Source organism: Neophocaena asiaeorientalis, unplaced genomic scaffold (genome assembly GCF_003031525.2).
Source record: "Neophocaena asiaeorientalis asiaeorientalis breed wild unplaced genomic scaffold, Neophocaena_asiaeorientalis_V1.1 scaffold154, whole genome shotgun sequence".
In the NCBI taxonomy this organism is placed as follows: Eukaryota; Metazoa; Chordata; class Mammalia; order Artiodactyla; family Phocoenidae; genus Neophocaena; species Neophocaena asiaeorientalis.
Genome location: NW_020172982.1, coordinates 1486798 through 1508063, shown reverse-complemented (window position 1 = coordinate 1508063; position 21266 = coordinate 1486798). Strand labels below are relative to the sequence as shown.

Below are 21266 nucleotides of genomic sequence, written 5' to 3'. Positions count from 1 at the left end.
AAGTGTCCCTTTGCCTTCTGCATTTGAAAAATAGATCAGCAAGAGCTGTGCACTCCCAGGGCCCACAGTCCTATGGATACTGTTCAGGAGTGACACACAGGCACTCAGGAGAAAACTTTGCTGCACTTCACAAAAGCCACCAAGGACAAAATGAATCCACACATTCTCTGTCTGGGACATCTAGCTGCTCAGACCCTCAGGGTCTTTGGACTTTTACCAAAGTCTGTCAAACAGACCAGGAAGTTAATGCCTGTACAGGAAAATGTTCCTATTTTGTTTCTAGGATCCAGGAAGTGTCTGCTACAGTCTGGAGGTGGTTCTGCCTTTCCCCGGACCCTCTCTTCCACGGGTCTCCCAGCCTTGCCCAGTCTTCATGCTGCCAGAGGCAAGAAAGGCAAACCAGGGCTGTCATGCAGTGGTGGAGCTGAAACTGGCGGCTGCCTCACATGCCCTAATATCATACATTTATGGCTTTAGTATCTTTCACTTCTGCTGGGCTTGTGACAACTTCCAGTGGAAAGTTCTCCGAGGGTTCAGTAGTGATGGATGCCCTTCCTTCCCGGTCCCAAGATCCTGGCAGGTTTTCCAGACTGAAGGAACTCATGGCTCCTTGGCCCAAGCTGCCCTCCTCTGATCTGCTTGGGAGAACCAGGTGCAGAGATGTTTCTGAGGAGGAACAGACAGAGGACGAGAGAGTGGCCGAGATGGACTGCAGAGGCATCAGCGTAGTGTCTGACTGTGGAGAGATGCACCTTAAAAACTGCAAACGACCTTCCTGGACGACCTGGTAGCGGGCAGGTGAATAATCAAGGTTCGGAGGATGATACAGTTCACCGCCGGCAGGATTTTGCTCGTAAACGCCAGTTCGCTGGGGGCTGCTCCCCACAGAGGAGGGATCCACACTCCATATGTCAGGGGTGACATTCCCATGACAAAGCTGGGCTTGGGTATAAGCGGCTCCACCTGCTTGCAAGTGTAGACAGGGTTGGTGCGTGCTCCAGGTCATCCTGGTCTGTAAGCTGGAGGGACACACAGAGGTGGTGTGCAGAGAGCAAAACCGAGCGGGCTGCTGGGGGGACACGACGTGTTCTAGAAGCTGCATCACAGTCCTCATGTCTTTACCTAACTGGGACACCTCCTGAGTCAGTGTCGTTACCTGTGTGGACAAAGCAAGGCAAAAGGCAGCAGTCAGAGGAGCACGGCAGTGATTTCAGAGCAGTGAGGAAGGGAAATGAGATTTCTCAGTAAGAAGGTCTGGGAGGCTGCTTCACCTCCAACTCCAGCCAAGCCCAAAGGGTGAATGGGGTGGCTGAGCACCTGATCTAAAGCCATCCTCTCATTCTGCAGGAACCTAGAGAGACACACGTAGTCTGGCCTTCTTTTTAAAAAATTTTACATACATTTTTTAATTGAAGTATTGTTGATTTATAATGCTCCAGGTGGACAGCAGTGATTCAGCCATATATATATATATATATTCCTTTTCAGATTCTTTTCCCTTATAGGTTATTACAAAATATTGAATAGAGTTCCCTGTGCTATACAGTAGGTCCTTGTTGATTACCTATTTTATATACAACAGTAGTGTGTATATGTCAGTCCCAAACTCCTAATTTATCTCCCCTGTTTCCCCTTTGGTAACCACAAATTTGTTTCCTATGACTGTGAGTCTAGTTCTGTTTTGTAAATAGGTTCATTTGTATGATTTTTTAGATTTCACATATAAGTGATATCATATGCTATTTGTCTCAGTCTGACATTCTTAATCAGTGATTTGCGGGTTCCTGGACAAAATTAGAAGTGTGGGTCCATCATCTCTTGCATCTCTGAAATACAGACAGTGTTTTTTGCTTCCCTTCCTCTGAGTTAGCGGGATGCTCCGTGGTGCGCACCCACCATCCAAGACACCTCAAAACAATGTGGAGACGTGAGTATTGTTGTATATAACGCACTCAGCACGCTGCCTGCCCAGGGTAGACACCCAGTAAATGACGGCTCTCACTTCTGCCATTTCTGGTCAAGATCAACACTTATTCAGAGATATACTGGCCTTCAGGGGTAGGGAGGGTGGTAAGAAAGAACTCAGAACAGATTTGCTAGGATTTGTCTATAGAAAAGGGAAAGCTGCAAAATGAGAGTTAGAAACGGAAAGGTCTTCAAGGTGGGTCCATCCACATAAGCACTGTGGGGAACCCTGGAGGGCTGGGGTCCATCAGTGAACCGGAACCCCACGGAATTACAACCCCAACTGTGCAGTGTGTTCTTTTTTTTTTGTGGTACGCGGGCGCCTCACTGCTGTGGCCTCTCCCATTGCGGAGCACAGGCTCCGGACGCGTAGGCTCAGTGGCCATGGCTGACGGGCCCAGCCGCTCTGTGGCATGTGGGATCTTCCCGGACCGGGGCACGAACCCGTGTCCCCTGCATCGGCAGGCGGACTCTCAACCACTGCGCCACCAGGGAAGCCCTGTACAGTGTGTTCTTTATTCACTTTTCTAGATGAGATATTTAGTTTGTATAAGACTTTCAAGGGAGACATGACCCTCAAACTCGCAAGAACCTCTGAAGAGTCTTCATTATCTGCTTTCCACTTAAACCAATACTATAATTCACCGGAGGATTTATTTTCCTAACAACCACATCACATTTTTTAACCATGGAAGACCACCAGAAAATTGAACTTGACTTATATCCAGCTTTTCTGGATGGTTTCTATTCTTCAAAGTGAGGAAAACCTATATTTCAGAAAGCAGGCCACACATATATTTTCTAGTCTTTTGTTAGATTCATAACACGAACACATAGTGTAACATTTTGCCTTCATTGCTATAAGACTGTATTTTATAAAGGACTTCCCATGCCCTGATTTTACTATCATGAACCACAAACCCCAATATAAGCAGCTGAACCCAGTGGCTAAATACCATCAGAAAAAAAACAAAATAAGACAAAAGGGCAGTTCAGTTTCAATGAAGCCAAAACCAAGATTGCTGTTTGGGGCAGACTTTTTTCAATATTTAAGTATACATTCCTAATTCATCCAGTAACTTCATTCAGTCCACTTCCTATAAGTGCATTCTGAAACTAATTCTCCATGGCAGGCCCATCAGGAGGTAGTGTCATTCAAATCAGGCATTTTTAAAAGACCAGAAGGAGGTTTTTCCATGGTTCAGGCAACCAACTGGTAACACCTGCCTTGAAATTGCCAGGCCAAAACTATTTCTGCCTTGCTGCTAGCATGGAACTCGAGGGACCCTATCGAATACTTGCCCAGGCTTTTCAGCAGATCTAAAATTTTTGGCGAGAAAAAGATATCTCTGAGACTCACATTTAAGAAGTGAAACAGTGAATCTGAGAAAGAGTCTATGTGTTTTGAAATTTTCACTGCAGTTTGTCAATTTCAGAACTTGCCAAAACTCAATTCTAAAGTACACGGGTGACACAAATCATCTCTGGATCTCAGCACAGCAGACATGCACCCAGGGGTTCTATCTTGAGTTGATTAGCCCTTCTATCAAAATTTCAGAAGAGAAAGTTGATACTAGATGAGATGTTTGAAGGATATATTAACCGTCCCCTTCCTGTAGGTTGTCTAAGTTAATGCCTGTATCAAATTCACCAGGGTTCAGCTCCCAGCAAGAATGCCTTCAGTCAGCCTTAGCATTGAATAAAGACAAAATCTTTGAAGCGCAACTTTGCATTTTAGACACAGCAACAATTACGTTATCCAATAAATGAGTAAATTTATAATACAACAAGCTTTTAGGTCCGTTTTCCTTATTGGATCTACAAACAACACTAAGATCAGCAGGGACACACCTGTAAAGTGGGGACACTAAGGCCCAGAGGTTAAATAACATTTTAAGGTCTCTTATTTCATGAATGACAGTTGTTGGTCTGGAATTCGAGCCTTCTAGTTTTGGTGCTCTATTACAGTATATTAGAGAAGACATTGCCTAAGAGTTGAGAGATTTTTGCCAATGTGGTCAGAATTTGTGAAGAGCACGGATGATACAAAAAGGAGCCTCGTGTAAAAGTTGTCTGAAATGGGTTCATTTTTTTTTTAATTTCACAAATAAGCAATGTCGTATGATATTTGACTTTGTCTGACTTACTTCACCTAGTATGATAGTCTCTAGCTCCAACTTATGCACAAAACAGAAAGAGACTCACAGACATAGAAAACAAACTTATGTCTACCAAAGGGGAAGGATGGGGGCGGGAGGGATAAATTAGGAGCTTGGGATTAACGTATACCCACTACTGTATATAAAATCAACAACAAGGGCCTACTGTATAGCACAGGGAACTATACTCAATATCTTATAATAACCTATAAAGAAAAGAATCTGAAAAAGACTCTCTCTCTCTCTCTCTCTCTCTCTATATATATATATATATATATACATATGTATATACACACATATACATATATATGTATATAAAACTGAATCACTTTGCTGTACACCTGAAACTAATACATTGTATTTAAAAATAAAGTTTATAAAAAAGTTGTCTGAAATGGTAATTCAACATCAAATAAGTAAATAGTATCTCTAAAAAAATAGGAGACAGTAAAATTTCTTCACAGCAAATTATATGAATGGAACAAGACCAAAAATGTTTGTACAGTAAAATTTTGAATCACTTTGCTGTACACCTGAAACTAATACATTGTATTTAAAAATAAAGTTTATAAAAAAGTTGTCTGAAATGGTAATTCAACATCAAATAAGTAAATAGTATCTCTAAAAAAATAGGAGACAGTAAAATTTCTTCACAGCAAATTATATGAATGGAACAAGACCAAAAATGTTTGTACAGTAAAATTTCTTCACAGCAAATTATATGAATGGAACAAGACCAAAAATGTTTGTACAGGGAAGTTCCTGGCAGGCCGGTGGTTAAGAATCCGCCTACCAATGCCAGGGACACGGGTTCGAGCCCTGGTCCGGGAAGATCCCACATGCCACGGAGCAACTAAGCCCGTGTGCCACAACTACTGAGCCTGCGCTCTAGAGCACACGAGCCACTAGTACTGAGCCTGTGCGCCTAGAGCCTGTGCTCCACAACAAGAGAAGCCACCGCAAGGAGAAGTCTGCAATGAAGAGTAGCCCCTGCTCGCCGCAACTAGAGAAAACCTGCACACAGCAACGAAGACCCAACGCAGCCATAAGTAAATAAATAAAAGACAATATATGCTTTTAAAAAGAAAAGGGTTTGTAATAAGGGAAAATCTGGAAGTGGGAAATATGTTAATAGACATATTGCTGATGAACTATTTTTTTCTAGCTTTCAAAAGAAACAGATATTTTTCTATGGTTGAACTACCTTTCCAAGGCCACGTTCTTGGCACTGAACTTTTCCTGAGCATTTACCATAACTTTGAGGCCATGAACTTTGAATGGGACTCCAGAGTCTTGACTAGCTCCAGGAATGTAAATAGCATTAACATTTTCAGAAAAAAAAAATTACTATATTAGCTTGAACTAAGCGGAGTAAAGAACCCAAGGAAATAGAGCTTTCTTTAGCTCTAGAGGGTAATGTTCAATTTACATCAGGGAAGATTTCTGTCACTGTGGCACTGGGGACACGCCCCTGCCCCTTATTAAAGCTGCATAGGGAATTAATCCTTAGTAGGTAAGGGATCTCTCCCTTTGTAAGGGCAAAGCCAGCTGCCACAGGAGAGATGGCATCTCCTGAGGGTAGAGACTCTGTTCTCACTGAAGGTGATAACATACTGCCACAGAGAGTAAAGCTTCACAGCACTTTTGTTTACTGCTTTCTGCTCACCTTGCTGACAAATTCATTCTAAAACACAAAAGGCTTTATTCTTAATCAAATGTAGAAAGCAGAGAATGCAAAGTCTCTACTTTCTAAGGGGGGTGGGATTCAATGCTTTTTCACAGCACAGTTAAGAAGATGGGCATTTGCTAAAAAAGGTTGTTGGAACTACCTTATGAACAAGGCACTGTCTGTCCACTTAAAGAGATGTCTTCAAAATACAACATAAACCCAGAATGCTGCAGAGATAGGTCAATAAAAACAAAAAATCATTTGGATCCAATGAACCAATGTTTTCCCATTTACTTCAACAACTGTTTACACTTTTTAAATGTCTTCTGTCACTCATATTAGAAAACAGAGCAGGTATTATGAAGCCCTTCACAAGTCCCACTTGGTTTTTTTTTAATCATTAATTTAATTTTTTTAAATTGAAGTATGATTTACAATGTCACGTTAGTTTCAGGTGTACAAAAGTCATTCAATTATACAGCTATATATATATATATATATTTTTTCAGATTCTTTTCCCTTATAGGTGATTACAAAACATTGAGTAGAGCTCCCTGTGCTCTACAGTAGGTCCTTGTTGGTTACCTGTTTTATAGTATTGTACATATGTTAATACCAAACTCCTAATGTGTCCCTCCCCTCCCTTTCCCCCCTGGTAATGATAAGTTTGTTTTCTATGTCTGTGGGTCTATTTCTGTTTTGTAAATAAGTTCATTTGCATCATTTTTTTAGATTTGGCATTTAAGTGATAGCATATATTTATCTTTCTCCGTCTGACTTCACTTAGTATGATCATCTCTAGGTCCATCCATGTTGGTGCATATGGCGTTATTTCATTCTTTTTTATGGCTGAGTACTGTTCCATTGTATATATGTACCACACCTTCTTTACCCATTCATCTGTCGATGGACGTTTGGGTTGCTTCCATGTCTTGGCTATTGTGAATAGCACTCCCACTTGGTGTTTTAATGGTCCGTTTCCTGCATTTTCCCCTTTGCATACCATCAGTCTGAATACAGCGGGGGTCACATCACACTGCCCATGTGAAGGCTGTACCTCTGACTGGGGTCTCTTCTCCTCAGCCCCTTTTCTGCCTGGTAAGTTTCTCTCCCTTCAAACATCTAATCCCTCATTTCCTCTGAAGAGCTTTTTCCTGACAGCTCATTGATACTCAAAGAGCAGTTTGAGCATCGATAGGACTGTCTGTCCCAACCAGGCTCGGAGTTCCATGAGGGTAGATGTTATTATTTACCTCAGTGTCTCCTGGACTCTGGGCAATGCCTAGAACACAACATGCACTCAGTAAATCTTGAATGTATAAAAGAATGCAATTCCTGCCATTTTGAAGGGCTTGGTACTCATATTGCTTTCAATTTTTATTTTACGTTATCCCATGATTTTACCATAAACATCATGGGGGAAAGATTCCTACTACAAAATTATGTTGGGAAATCTGTAACTCGTGCTCTTCACCCCAAGTAAATATGTTAAAAGTAGGTATTACGACTGTTAAAGTTTTGCATATAAATTTCCTGAATCAAATCCTTGGGTGTTTCCCAGTTTGAAAGGGCAAGTGGCATTTCCACCACTAAGAATCCCTTTTATTTTAATGTGTCTCCTTCATAGCTGTAGATATAGGTCTCTTTTGGCCAAGACTTCTGCTATTTATCTTGCTGCTCTGTAACTTGTCCCAGCATAAACTTGATTTCCGTGGGTAGTTTTGATTCCCTGGGGAAATTTCCCCTGTTTACTGACTCCCATATCTCATGAGTACATGGTGAGTGCCAAGTGACAAATTCAATTTAGTCAGAGTTGTTTTATCAGCTGAAATTTGGCAAAGCTTTTTGCATCCCTAGTTGCCACCCTTCATGGCTATTTTATTTATTTATTTTAATTAATTAATTAATTAATTTTGGGCTGCATTGGGACTTCGTTGCTGCATGTGGGCTTTCTCTAGTTGAGGCGAGCGGGAGCTACTCTTAGTTGTGGTGCGCAGGCTTCTCATTGTGGTGGCTTCTCTTGTTGTGGAGCTCAGGCTCTAGGCACACCTGCTTCAGTAGTTGTGGCACGCACGCTCTAGAGCGCAGGCTCAGTAGATGTGGCGCACGAGCTTAGTTGCTCCGCGGCATGTGGAGTCTTCCCAGACCAGGGCTCGAACTCGTATCCCTCTGCATTGGCAGGTGGATTCTTAACCACTGAGCCACCAGGGAAGTCCCTTCATGGCTATTTTAGATGTGGCCTTCTGACTATTTCTACTTCCAAATATAGTAGATAAAGAAAGCATAACTTAATACACATTATTCTTTTACTTGTGTATTAAGTTACACTTTCTTTACCCGTTTTTTTCCCTCTCCCTTCTCATTCTTCAGTAGATAGGAATCCATCGGTCTGGAATTTAAAACTGTTAGCCAAACCAGTTCACCATTACCATCTGTGTAGGCAATTGTTCACATCCAAGATTTCTCTAGCCCTTCCGAAGTCCCAACTGTTAGGAGGAAGATGTGATGAAAACACCATCTGTGTATCCAAGTAATTCAGTGTTCTAGCCAAAACTTTGGAGCATCTAAAGACTATTCTCTTCTCTGTTCTTTCAACACCATGCATTTAACCGACAAGTCATTAGCTGTTTAGAAGGTTTCCAGGCAGTGGGTTCACTCTTTGGAGCAGCATCTCCCATCATGAATAGAAACACGTGTGTGACAACTGACTTGTCAGCTGTCCATGATAATCCACCCACTGATCTTACCATACCGCTAAGAAGGGAATCGCAAAGTGCCACAATTTTTCTATTTCTGCCGTGTCCAGGTTTCCTCTGAACTTCTGTTTGGTGCAGAAATAAATCACTGTCACCTACATTTCCAGAGTACCTGGGCTTCTCCTTTCAGGTGTAAGTTGTTTCATTCATGTGACAGTACTTCTCATCCTCCTGAGTCATATTTCAACAAGGGCTTTGTTGTGACGATTAAATAATATGATGGATGTTAAAGTTTATTCCCCACAGGATTGGTATTCTGTCAGAATTTCAGGTGTCTGGATTTGATAATGCAACACAGGCATTAAGCTTAGTTGAAACTTGGTGGTAGGGAATACTAACCCAGGAAACACTGAGCCCAAAGAAAATAAAAGCCATTTATCTCTGTAACTCCTCTCTAGCCTCAGCATGGAGAGGTAAACTATTCCTGTTAACACTTTTACATAATTAATATTGGAAGAAACAGTCTCCACGTTTTAGCATTGCCTTGTGTGGATCTTTCCAGTAGCAAACAGTAAGAGTAATAACCAGAGCTTTTGAAAAATTTTGATGGAGATCCTGTATCCTGTATCCTTAAGTCTAAGGTTTGAGAAATTGCAGTCAGATGGATTAAGAATTTTCTATAAAGGATGAGTGAGTCAAAATACAATGATGTGCAGCTTGGTGTTGGTAAGAATTGAGTAAGGACCAATGTGGGGCAGGGGTGGGTGGGGGTACTGTGGTCTTTATCGTTTTTATAGTAGCTCAAGGCCTTACACACATCCTGCCACCTATAAATGTTTGTTGATAGATGAGTAATTTAATAAATGTTAAGTTTCATGGCTAATTCTTACTATGAGTTTGTTATTTTCATTTGAACTTGAATAACTTTCTTCAGTCTCCACTAAATAGCACTGCAAGACACGGAAGTAAGTATCACTATGCATCTAGCAGGTAAGAATGCTTCATATGATCTCGGTGTTTCATGGAAGTCCCCACCACTTCAAAATAGGAGATTTTCAAAACACTGTGTTATTATATGGTTTAAAGAATCCATCTGTGATGTTGGTGACCTGTGGTCCCAATAACACTTGCATGGACAGCTTTTATATGTGCATTTTGGTACAAGCACAGATTTGCTTTTTTAGTGTGTCTTTGGATTGTGCCTTTTGCAAACAGGAGTGTGAGTTTCATAATGAAGCCCAGAATGTGTTTTTGACAGTATCTTTCATTTCACATAGAAAATAGGTTCCTTTCATCTTCTATTATTCTCATTTTACATTTCTCAATCTTAGCTATTGGTATGGTATGATTCATTGACTCTGGGTATAACCGAAACTTCAGTTGATAGGGAAAAAAATGTGATTTCCATTTCTGTGCATTCAGTGAGCAGATGGGGAATGCATCTGTTGATATAATCTTCTTAGTTTGAGGAGTTCTTGACCTGTCACTCAATTTTTGCCAAATATGTACACATTTTCCTGTCAGACATAATTTTTCTAAATTCAGGGATACTAATTACACCAATCCTCTCCCCCTGCCATGAACACATATACATTTTTACAAACTCTGATTCAGGTAATTAAATGGTCTTTCATTTAATCCTTTGTTATGTTGCATATTTATCATGAGATTCAGACAAGTTCAATCAAATTCCATCAGCAGGCAAAACAAAAAAGACGATCGGCATAATTTTATCCTTGCGTCTTTTGCTTCACAAAGCATTCAAAAACAAGTGACAGTCTTTTTATTTGTCAGTTAAAATAATAACCATACTCGGCACTTCCATAAATTTCAGACAAATGAAGATCTCAGGCCCATTACTGATGAAAGTTATAAATCTTTGCCTACAGCTGGAGAGACTAGAATGTTGGGGGGTGAAGTGGCTTATCTGAGGTCACACAGGAATAGTACCAAGGGCTTTGCTTTTACAGGTGCATCTGATGCCTCTCAAATTATAATAAGAGAAGAATACAAGTCTAGCATGACCAATACAAAATGACCAATTATGGTCTTGAGAGTAGTTACTCCAGTGCTTTCACTGAATTTCTGCAAGCTCAGGTCATTGGACAGAGCTGTATTACTTTAGCTGTACTATGCTAATCCATTATTTATCAACCCTTTGCTTTCCTCGTCTTCATTCCTGTTTCCTGTGACAAAGTTTGATTAGTGTCTGAACTGCTTTCTGGCTAAGGGATCCTCACCGCTATCATGAACACCAGACAAAAGTCTGTCTCCTTTCAGAATACCAATTGCATAGGGCAGTGCTTGTCAAGATTTAACGTATACAGGACTCATGGTACTCTTGGTTCCAGCTCTCAGAGTCAGATCAATAATTCCTAGTCTTATGGATATAGTTCCTAGTCTTATGGATCTAGTCCCTTTGGTTAACTCTTCATATACTGATCTTTCAGTAAGAGCTTAAAATTGAGTCTAACCCACTTCTTTCAATTCCTTTGGCAAGTTTAGAGTTGGAGTTTTTCATTTGTTTAGATCTTCTTTCAACACTGTTTCGTAGTTTTCTGTATACAAGTCTTGTAGCTCCTTGGTTAACTTTATTCCTAGGTATTCTATTCTATTCTATTTATACTATTGTAAGTGGGGTAGTTTTCTTAACTTCTCTTTCTGATAGTTCATTGTTAGTCCATAGAAATGCAAAGGATTTTGGTATGTTGACTTTGTACCCTGCAACTTTACTGAATTCGTTTATTAGTTCTAACAGATTTTTGGTGGCACATTGAGGGTTTAGGGTCTTTGTTCTTAGCGGCTCCCTGAATTTGAAACTTGGCCGTGTCTCAAAGCAGACGATGTCAGTGAGCACCTAAATGCAGGCGGATTAGAAACGGACACCCAGGCAGCAGCTGGGAAAGTATACAGTCCAATCCCTTTGAGGGAGAAACTGAGAGATGGACGTTTTTGCTGAGCCTGGGTATATAGCCATGGGGGTGCTTCTGTGCTCTTTAAAAACTGCTTCTTTGTTTACTATAATCCCTTGGGGCTTCTGAACACAAGCCCCATTGGCTTACAGAGCTAGGTGTTTGGGGGGCCCATCCCTCAGGTAGGAACCTTACAAGTTGGGGGCACTAGATGCGTGGTCCAAACCCTTCAGTCTCAGGGAAAAGCTGCAAGTTGGGGGTTCCCTCCTGATTGCCTGATGTTATGTCAGGGATGGGGTTTATGTGTGACACCAAAGTGTGTCTCAGCGGCCCCTACCTGTTTCCCTATGGGCATTTTTTCATTCACCTGCTGGGTAGGAGTCACCCAGCTAGTTTCTGTATTCTCTCAGAGGGAAGTATTCTGTGTGTAGCTGTACCTACGGTGCTTCGTCCATTGGAGGAGGGAAATTCAGGTGCTTTCTGTGCTGCCATCTTGGAGCATTTGTTATCTATTTTATGTGTTTTAATCCATTGTATTTCTTACCTTTACTGAAGCTCAAATTATCCCATCTTTGGCCACTGGGAGACTCTTCATATTGGCTCCTGAGTTCTTTCAACATCATACTAACAGGGTTTGATAGCTTTCTTGCTGTGCTCTGAACACAAAGGTGTTCCAGACTCATCATGTATATTTCATGCCCCAGAATTGGAAACAGCCATTCATACAAGAAACTCTGGTTTCTTTTAGTGGGAAATTGTATTTCAAGACCATACTTGTGGTAACAGTAATATTTACTGTTACTGGGCTAGCCACTGTTTTTATTCCTTTTCTGTTAAAAGAGCTTGAAGAGGTATGCATGTTTATGATAGTACATCAGTTCATATCAGTGTTCCTAATTCCATTTCAGGACTATAGGGTTCTTACTTAACATTTTTCCATATTATATTTGTATCTCCTTTATTCTACACTGTGAATTCTGGTTACTGAGGTACAGAGAATGATATAATTAGGATATGCCATAATTATAGGCATACGTATTTTACTGCACTCTGCTTTATCATGCTTCACGGATATAGTGTTTTTTGTTGTTTGTTTTGTTTTACAAATTGAAGATTTGTGGCAACCCTGCATTGTCAGATAATGGTTAGCATTTTTTAGCAATAAAGTATGTTTTAAAATTAAGGCACGTACATTCTTTTTCTTAGACATAATGCTATTGCACACTTAACAGACTACAGTATAGTGCAAACAAAAGATTTATATAGATTGGGAAATCAAAAAACTTGTGTGGGGCTTCCCTGGTGGCGCAGTGGTTGAGAGTCCACCTGCCGATGCAGGGGACACGGGTTCGTGCCCCGGTCCGGGAAGATCCCACATGCCGCGGAGCGGCTGGGCCCGTGAGCCATGGCCGCTGAGCCTGCGCGTCCGGAGCCTGTGCTCCGCAACGGGAGAGGCCACAACAGTGAGAGGCTCGCGTACCGCAAAAAAAAAAAAAAAAAGAACTAATTTTCATCAATTGTTTCTTCTTTATCTTTTGTTATTGTACATTTCAATGACCCATTTTTAACCACTGCCAATCAATATCCAAAAAAGCCTGCCAAGAGGTTAGGTTCTTACTGAATTAATGCAGAGACTCTTCCTTTACTTTCAGAGCAGCTGAGCAATGAACGTCGCAGTGAGAAAGACCGACCCAGCGAGGTCTAGAAGAACACTTTCATGGAGCCATGGTACCTAAAGTGTGTGTCAGGGCTCTAGAAAGATTCTTCTTTTAATCACTGACAGACACCTTCCCCCATCAAGTTTCTGGTACTGTAGCTTTAAACAGAAACACGTATTTCCCTAAGAAACCCTTTAATAAATGTTATTTGAACACAACTCTTCATCTCCAAGGCTAAGGAGATTCAGTTTAGAAAGTGAACTTGCAGATCACCAACTGAGGCCAGCACAGGACTGTAGTAATGGTATCTTGTACCAATGATTTGATTTGATTTTAAAAATACATTGAGGGCTTCCCTGGTGGCTCAGTGGTTGATAGTCCGCCTGCCAATGCGGGGGACACAGGTTCGTGCCCCGGTCCGGGAAGATCCCACATGCCACGGAGCGGCTGGGCCCGTGAGCCATGGCCGCTGAGCCTGTGTGTCCGGAGCCTGTGCTCCGCAACGGGAGAGGCCACAACAGTGAGAGGCCCGCGTACCGCAAAAAAAACAAAAACAAAAACAAAAACAAAAACATTGAAAAGGTCAGTAAATTACCAGTGGATTTCCCAAGCCCCTGACTCTCCTTAACACTCTTTATCATTTTATTTGCTTTACTATGCACTCCTTTTTTTGTTTGTTTTAAGATTTGAAAATGCTAACGTGTGCAATAGTCATGCATGGGAAACATATATGGGAAATCAATAAATTCCCCTTGAATAAACATATAGTATATTTTATCAGGCTTTCTTGAAAAGCTCTTTCTGAAATTATCCTATACTAAAATTATCTGTCCACTGTTTAATCAAGCCTTAGATTTAAGTATCTATCTGGCCAATTTAAGGACACAAAGGCTCACATCTTGAGGTAGGCTTCTGATATTTCAGAGAGGAAATCTTTTCAACGGAGACCAAGGATGGTCTGCTTGGAAAGCTAACCCTCCTGGGCTGGACTGAGGTCTTGTTTCCAAGTCACTTGCTGCATGTATGATTTTCTCTGGACCTCAGTTTACTTATCTGCAATAGCAACATATCCGTATCAGGATTTCTAAAGTCTCTTCAAACTCAAAACTGAAATCCCATTTCCCTCTTCTATTCAATGTCCTAATGCTTAATGGTTAAAATGGACATAATGCATAATCCAAGCATCTTTTATTCATTCATCAACCATAACTATGTGTCTACCATGTGCCAATCGATAACAAAGGGAAAAGCAGATAAAGATTCTTGTCCTCCTTTCCAATGGGGGGCGGGGGTAGAGACAATGAAAATGTAGATAAATAAACCATGTGGTGTAGTAGGGGTTTGATAGGATTTTGAGGGAAAACAAATTTGGAAGTCAATTTGGGGAGAGGGGACTGCTATTTTAAAAAGGCTGGTCAAGGAGGAACTCATTGGGAAGCTGACATTTGAGCATAGACTTGAGAGAGGGAAGAGAGCTGCCCACGCAGATGTCTTGCGAAAGAGGTTTCTGAACAGAGAGAAGGAATACAAGACCTTGAGGTGCTTTTATAAGCTGAAACATTATGGCAGACAATAGCCTCTGTGCTGGAAGTACCATCTGTAGGACACTGGGGTCATTTGTCATTGTCCTTGAGAAACTGGGTTAAGAGGCGGGGCAGAGGCAAAAGAAGTTGATTATGATGATGAAGAGTCTGGATCTCACATCACTTGAGTAAAGTTTCAAGGAAGAGAGAACATTTATAGACGGAGAAAATATGCTACAGAGTGGGGAGGAAGAGAGAGATTAGCTACCTTCAAAATCTAAAGTATTTCGTTAAAAAAGAGCAGTTAGGTGGCTTTTTCTGTTCTAATCAAGAGCAAAAGAAGTAGGAAAAATGAATAACAGGTTTTACAGAGTTATATCAGCTAAATATAGCGAAGAGGTTTCTAATAGCTAAAGCAATTGAGAAATGAAGTCAGCCACTGTCTGCATGGTTTGCTGTCATTAGGGACATTTGGAGAATTTTAAAAAATAGAGATGCCCAGTGCCAACTCTAGGGGTTCTGAGAGTCAGTCCACGATAGGCTACAGGAAAGGTAATTTTAAAAATATTTATTCATTATTTTACATATTAATTTATTAAACATATTTATAATCATGTAAAAAATATATTCCCAGAGAATTTGAAGGAACAACCAGGTCTGGGAAGCATTGCCATAGATTTCTCTAGAGCATGGTGAGATTCTTACTACAGAAAATATTCAGGTAAAATAATTTCTTGCCAGTAACCTCAGAAAGAAAATTCTCACATTGGGTGAAAAGTCAGAGTAGGTGTCCTCTAAGATAGCTCTCAATTCTCAGATTTCATGATTCTACCACATTATGAAACTATAACAGTATGAAGGTAAAGTTGCATAATTATTTGTTTCAGGACAATTCTTTTACCCTTTATTTTATTTTACTTTTTTTTGCAGTATGTGGGCCTCTCACTGTTGTGGCCTCTCCCGTTGCGGAGCACAGGCTCCGGACGCGCAGGCTCAGCGGCCATGGCTCATGGGCCCAGCTGCTCTGCGGCATGTGGGATCTTCCCGGACCGGGGCACGAACCCGTGTCCCCTGCATCGGCAGGCGGACTCTCAACCACTGCGCCACCGGGGAAGCCCTGTGTTCATTTCTAATTGTGCACAAGTGAATGGAAAGTGTTCATCCTCATTTCTCTAGGTGCCTTATTGTTCTCTAGTAAGAAGATTGGAAAAAATCCAAGCCTCCCCAAGTTCATGTTTATTTATTTTCTAGTTCTGAACATTGAGTTACTTGAGATACGGAGCATTCTCTATTGCACTTCAGTAAAGTCTGAATACTTTAAAAATAACAAGAATAATTTTGAGGCAACTCACAGAATTTTTTTGGTGATGTAATCCAAGTTTTTAGGAGTCGTGTGCTCTATTTGGGGGAAGGAAGAAATGTGCACATGAAAATAATATAAAACTTTATAAAACCAAATGCTGAATGGCAAGGTTGGAAAGCAGGTGTTGAAGTGCAGAAAAGGGACTTTGGAAATGGGATTCATTGTGGAAGAGTCAAGGAGATTCACAGGAGATTGGAGGTAGAATGGATGTTAAAGGAATTGGAGCCCTTTTGAAAGATCTGTGGTGTTCTCATTTTTAAAAAAGGGAAATTCATGTTAGCAGGGAGAGGATAGGAAAGAAAAAGGCTTCAGCCAACCTTTCCAACTCTAGGATCCTAAAAAAAGTTCCAACGTCATTCGTAGTTGTTGGATTGGATTAATTATTGAACTTAATTTTCCTAACGATGAAATGAAAAATGGCAGAGCTAAATGTTTTTGAAAGATTGCATCAACTTACAAACTTTTAGGAGGTATGGGGTTGATTACCCTTGTCCGTTTTTAAAAAATAACCAGTAATTCTGAAACTATCAGTTAGTTGGGCAGTTAATAACTAGCTACCAGCAACTGGCTAATTTCTAGGAATGAATAATTAATAACCAATGGTTTAATTTCCTTTGAATTTTCCTATACTTGTTTGTATACATAGTAACTCATTTTACTAAATATTTCCATTTGTATCTCTAAAATAGATCCACTTTCCAACCAACTCTGTCCCTTGGAGGCTGGCTTGTATGATCTCCATCAATAGGCTCATTGGCTTCTGGCTGGGTTTGACCATTGAAAAACACCATCAACTCAGAGGGAGGCAGGAGAGGGAGGTCAGGGCATGTGCTCCTCTGGCTACTTCCCTGCAGGGTTGAGGTGGGCAGGTCACAGAAAGTACCAACGAAAGATCATGGCTCCTGTCACGTAGCTTTCTCCATCCAGCTTTCTCTGACTCAAGATTCTGTAATCATTCTCTACTCTGGCCCCACAGACCAAGGAGTGGTAGTGAACTTCTGTTGACACTGCCCCAGAGTGGGAAGGGCTGTTCCATCCTTTGTGGTTTCCCTACACTCTACTAACTCCTGTAAATACTCCTTTTATTCAACTCATCGCAAATTGCTCATTTGGAATGTGGCATTGGTCTCACTTGGACACATAACTGTCATATCCATTTAGTCCCTCTATTCAAAGATGAGAAGAGGCCCATATATAAATACTCCCAGGCAAAGAGGACAAAAATAGTTGATCTCCAAAAGTTACATGCATTTAAAATCTACACCTCACAGGACAAGCTTTTTTTAAAATTTTATTTTAGGCTGCATTGGGTCTTCGCTGCTGTGGGGGGACTTTCTCTAGTAGCAGTGACTTGTTGCGGAGCATGGGCTCTAGGCACGTGGGCCCCAGCAGTTGTGGCACATGGGCTCAGCAGTTGCAGCTGGCAGGCTCTAGAGTGCAGGCCCAGCAGTTGTGGCGCACGGGCCTAGCCGCTCCACGGCATGTGGGATCCTCCCGGACCAGGGCCCGAACCCATGTCCCCTGCATTGGCAGGCAGACTCCCAACCACCGCGCCACCAGGGACGCCCCAGGACAAGCTTTTGAGTGGCGTATTTTTTTTTTCTTTTGAGAGAGCCTCACTATTCTTGAGGGTTTATTTTAATTAATCTACTTATTTATTATCAGTAAAACTCTCATGAGAGCTACAAATCTGCCTATGCATAGAGGCTTGAGAACTGGAAAATAATCAAAAAGTGTCCTACAAATCATTAATTAGTTGGATATATTCCAGTTTAGAAACCTGTGTCCACAAAATGCAAGACTAATATCAACAACACATATGTATTAAAATAGAAAAGCATAATGGTTTTGTCAGCAGTTTAAATGGACTTTGTTTTTCTATGTCAAAAAGTGAAGTATATAGCCTTTGCTTATGTCTTGCTTTCGAGAATTGATGGTCAAGTACTATTCATGATCATGATGAGGAAGAAAAGAGACTGTACAGTCAGATATTGGGATGGTCTGGCAATTCTATCAGTGTGTTTCAGTTGAATCAACTGTCGATGAAAAGATATAATTATAACACCAATTCAGAGGACTAAAGAATAACTTTACCATAGGGTATTACTCATGTAGGTTTCCTTGTGTGAATTTCTGATAGAACCCTGAGTTTTCATAGCCATTTAGGAAGGTAGTAAAGCAACTCTTTCTTTTAATTGAAGTATAGTTGATTTGCAATGTTGTGTTAGTCTCAGGTGTACAGCAAAGTGATTCAGTTATACATACATATATATTTATATAATCTTTTTCAGATTCTTTTCCATTATAGGTTATTACAAGATATTGAATTTAGTTCCCTGTGCTGCATAGTAGGTCCTTGTTGTTTATCTAAGTAAAGCAACTCTTAATTAAAGAACAACCTGTTATTACTATTCTATTTATTTGACTGAAAGAGCCTTCACTGATCTAGTGACACAAATTTAAAACTTATCTGGTAGCTTTCTCAAATATAACCTAGAAAACAACTGAGATTCTCTGTTTTGCGGCAGAAAACATTTCATTACCTGTATGTGTTTGCTTGGTTATTGTATGACACATTTAATTGGGGATATATTGGCACTCAATCTTAAGCAAAGGAAAGAGGAGACAAAATTTTCCTATTAATGTTTGGGTGCTGTGGTAGATATTACTAGTGCTTACTAGTATTTAGTTTTCTGTTACTTCTGGAGTACACAGAAAATTATACTTTTTATCTCTTGAAATTAATTGTATCAATGGAATTAGTTCTAGTTAATGAAATATAAACAGAAATGATGTGTATATCTTTTGAGCCAAAACAATTGTCTGTGCTCTGCTCTTCAAATGGAACATAGCTAATCAATGACATTCCAGGTAGTGGTGCCCCCTCGAGCTAACTAATATTAGGCGTTGGTTGAACAAGAAATAAATTTGAACCAATGAGATTTGGAGTTTGTTTTTTACCTCAGTATACTTTACCCTGTAACAATGCCTATCTGAGAATAATGAGACTCTTCAATATTTCAGAGAAAGTTACTAGACTTTTTTGAGGAAGTTGCAAATGAGAAATTTAAAAGATATTAAAACAAGTTAAAGGATGTCGATGTTACAAAACATTATTTGAAATTGGATGTATATTCTTAGTGACTATTATAAAATGATGCTTTAAAGCCTTAGGAAAATAGTGGATCTAGGGAGATAACTGGAATAGCTATTTTTAAAGAACATGATCTATGATCCAATTATGAAATGTGATGCAAACACAATCGTGTCGGAAAAGGAGATGCTTTTCTGTCAGTCTCCATAGCAACAAGAACTTGGACTCTAACATGCTAGAGGCCAAGTTGATATGTGTAGATTTCTCAAATCTCTTAACAGTATGCTAATGTGTCAATGAAACAAAGGGCTCCAAATCACTCAGTGAGATTCCCAGCAAAGTAGTGGTGTCAAGAATAGAGCTGGTCTTCCCCAAATTTTGGTTCTGCTCACATATATGTATAACTTACAATATATGAAGTTATAAAAGGTAAAAGTCACTTTCTAAATTCTGGAGTTTGAGAAAATGTTTAATTTTGTCTCATTAAAAGAACCACAACATCTTGGCCATAGGGGAATATTTTTTTAAAAATTAGAAGGAAAAGGATTATTCCCACCAAAGCAGCTTGAACATTGAAACAGGCCAATGATTTAAACTGGAAATAAAGCCACTGGTCTGACAAACAGAAGGTATTTTGTGGATGTGACGGTTTTGATTTACCAATGTGACTGGGCCATGGGGTGCCCAGACATTTGGTCAAACGTTGTTCTGGGTGTGTCTGTGAAGCTGTTTCTGGATGAGATTAACATTTGAATCAGTACACTGAGTAAAGCAGATTGTCCCTAATGTATGTGGGCCTCCTTCAATCAATTGAAGACCTGAATAGAACAAAAAGTCTAAGAGGGAACTCCTCCTGCCTGACTATTGATCTGGTACGTCAGTCTCCTCCTGCCTTCAGATTCAAACTGAAACATAAGCTCTTCTCGGGTCTTGAGACTGCTGACTTTTGGACCAGGACTTACAGACTTATACTACTGGTTTTCAGACCTTTGGATTGGACCTGGAACTACATCATCAGCTCTCCTGTGTCTCTAGTTTGCCAACTGCAGAACTGTGACTCCTCAGCTTCCTAACTGCATGGCCCAATTCCTTATAATAAATCTCTCTCTCTCTCTCTCACTCACTCTCTGTTAATATATGTGTATATCCACATATATGTTTTGGGCAACATATGAGAAGTACAAACCTTTATAGAAATCAATTGGTAAAGACTGTACTTGCAGTGAACTTTAAGCAGATGCAAAAACAAAAATCAAGAATGTTCTGGGAACATGAAAAAGAGACCCAAAATAAGAATGTGAATACACCTTAGTATATAAAATGGGGCGAAACCAAACTCAGAATAGGATAAAGTAAAAAAGGAAGGTGAGAATTTTGGATAACATCTGAAAGAGGCTTTTTCCTTAGTTCAGTGCTTTTCATATTATTCCAAGGTATGCTAATGCAAGACAAAATGTTCACAGTTATTTTGTCATTAAAGTGATCCATAAGCAAATGCATTTGGTCGGTGCAGGCTAAAAATAACTTAATTTTGTTTCTTTACTGCAAGAATTCATAGAGTCTTAGTATGCTAATGACTAATGTTCATCTCTAAGAATATGAGTTAATTTTAAGTAAAATATACCAGATGTATTTAACCACAGAGGAATTATTCTCTAAGTTTTATTTTAAATCATCTGAAAAAGAACAAAAATGTTCAAGTATTATATATGTTTCTGGAATTATATAAAGTAAGTGAGGAACGTCTACCCCTTGGTCTATGTAATCCTGTTTTATTAAGTAACCATCATAAGTGTTTTGAACTTATCTTAAAAAAGAATATTTGATAATGTAAGAAGCCCACAATTAGTAAGTGAAAACAAGCAAACAGGAGATAAATAGAAAATAAAAAGTAAAATAGAAGATGTAAATCAAACTATATCAATAATATTAAATATGAATGAATTAAGCCATCTAATCAAAAGGCAAATATTGATAGATTGAATAAAAAAAATCAAGACATCTATAACCTGTCAACAGAAGACACACATTAGAGTCAAATATACAAGTAGGTTAAAAGAAGAAGGATGAAAAAAGATATCATGTAAACAGCAACCATAAGAAAGCTGGAAAAGCTATACTAATATCAGACAAAATAGACTTAAAAATTTTACTAGAGATAAAGAAGAAACATTTGGTAAAACAGGTGGTCAACTTTACAGGAAATGATAACAATTTTATATATATA

At 39.8% G+C, this 21266-nt stretch overlaps 1 protein-coding gene across 1 annotated transcript in view; it reads right to left on the bottom strand.

The window, feature by feature from the left end:
* Window positions 1-457: 457 nt before the first annotated feature.
* KCNH8 (potassium voltage-gated channel subfamily H member 8) overlaps window positions 458-21266 on the bottom strand; it is a 384779-nt gene continuing 363970 nt past the window's right edge. The window contains exon 16 of the mRNA XM_024742050.1: window positions 458-1156. Within this exon, the coding sequence (XP_024597818.1) occupies window positions 458-1156 (699 nt within the window). The remainder of the gene's footprint in view (window positions 1157-21266) is intronic.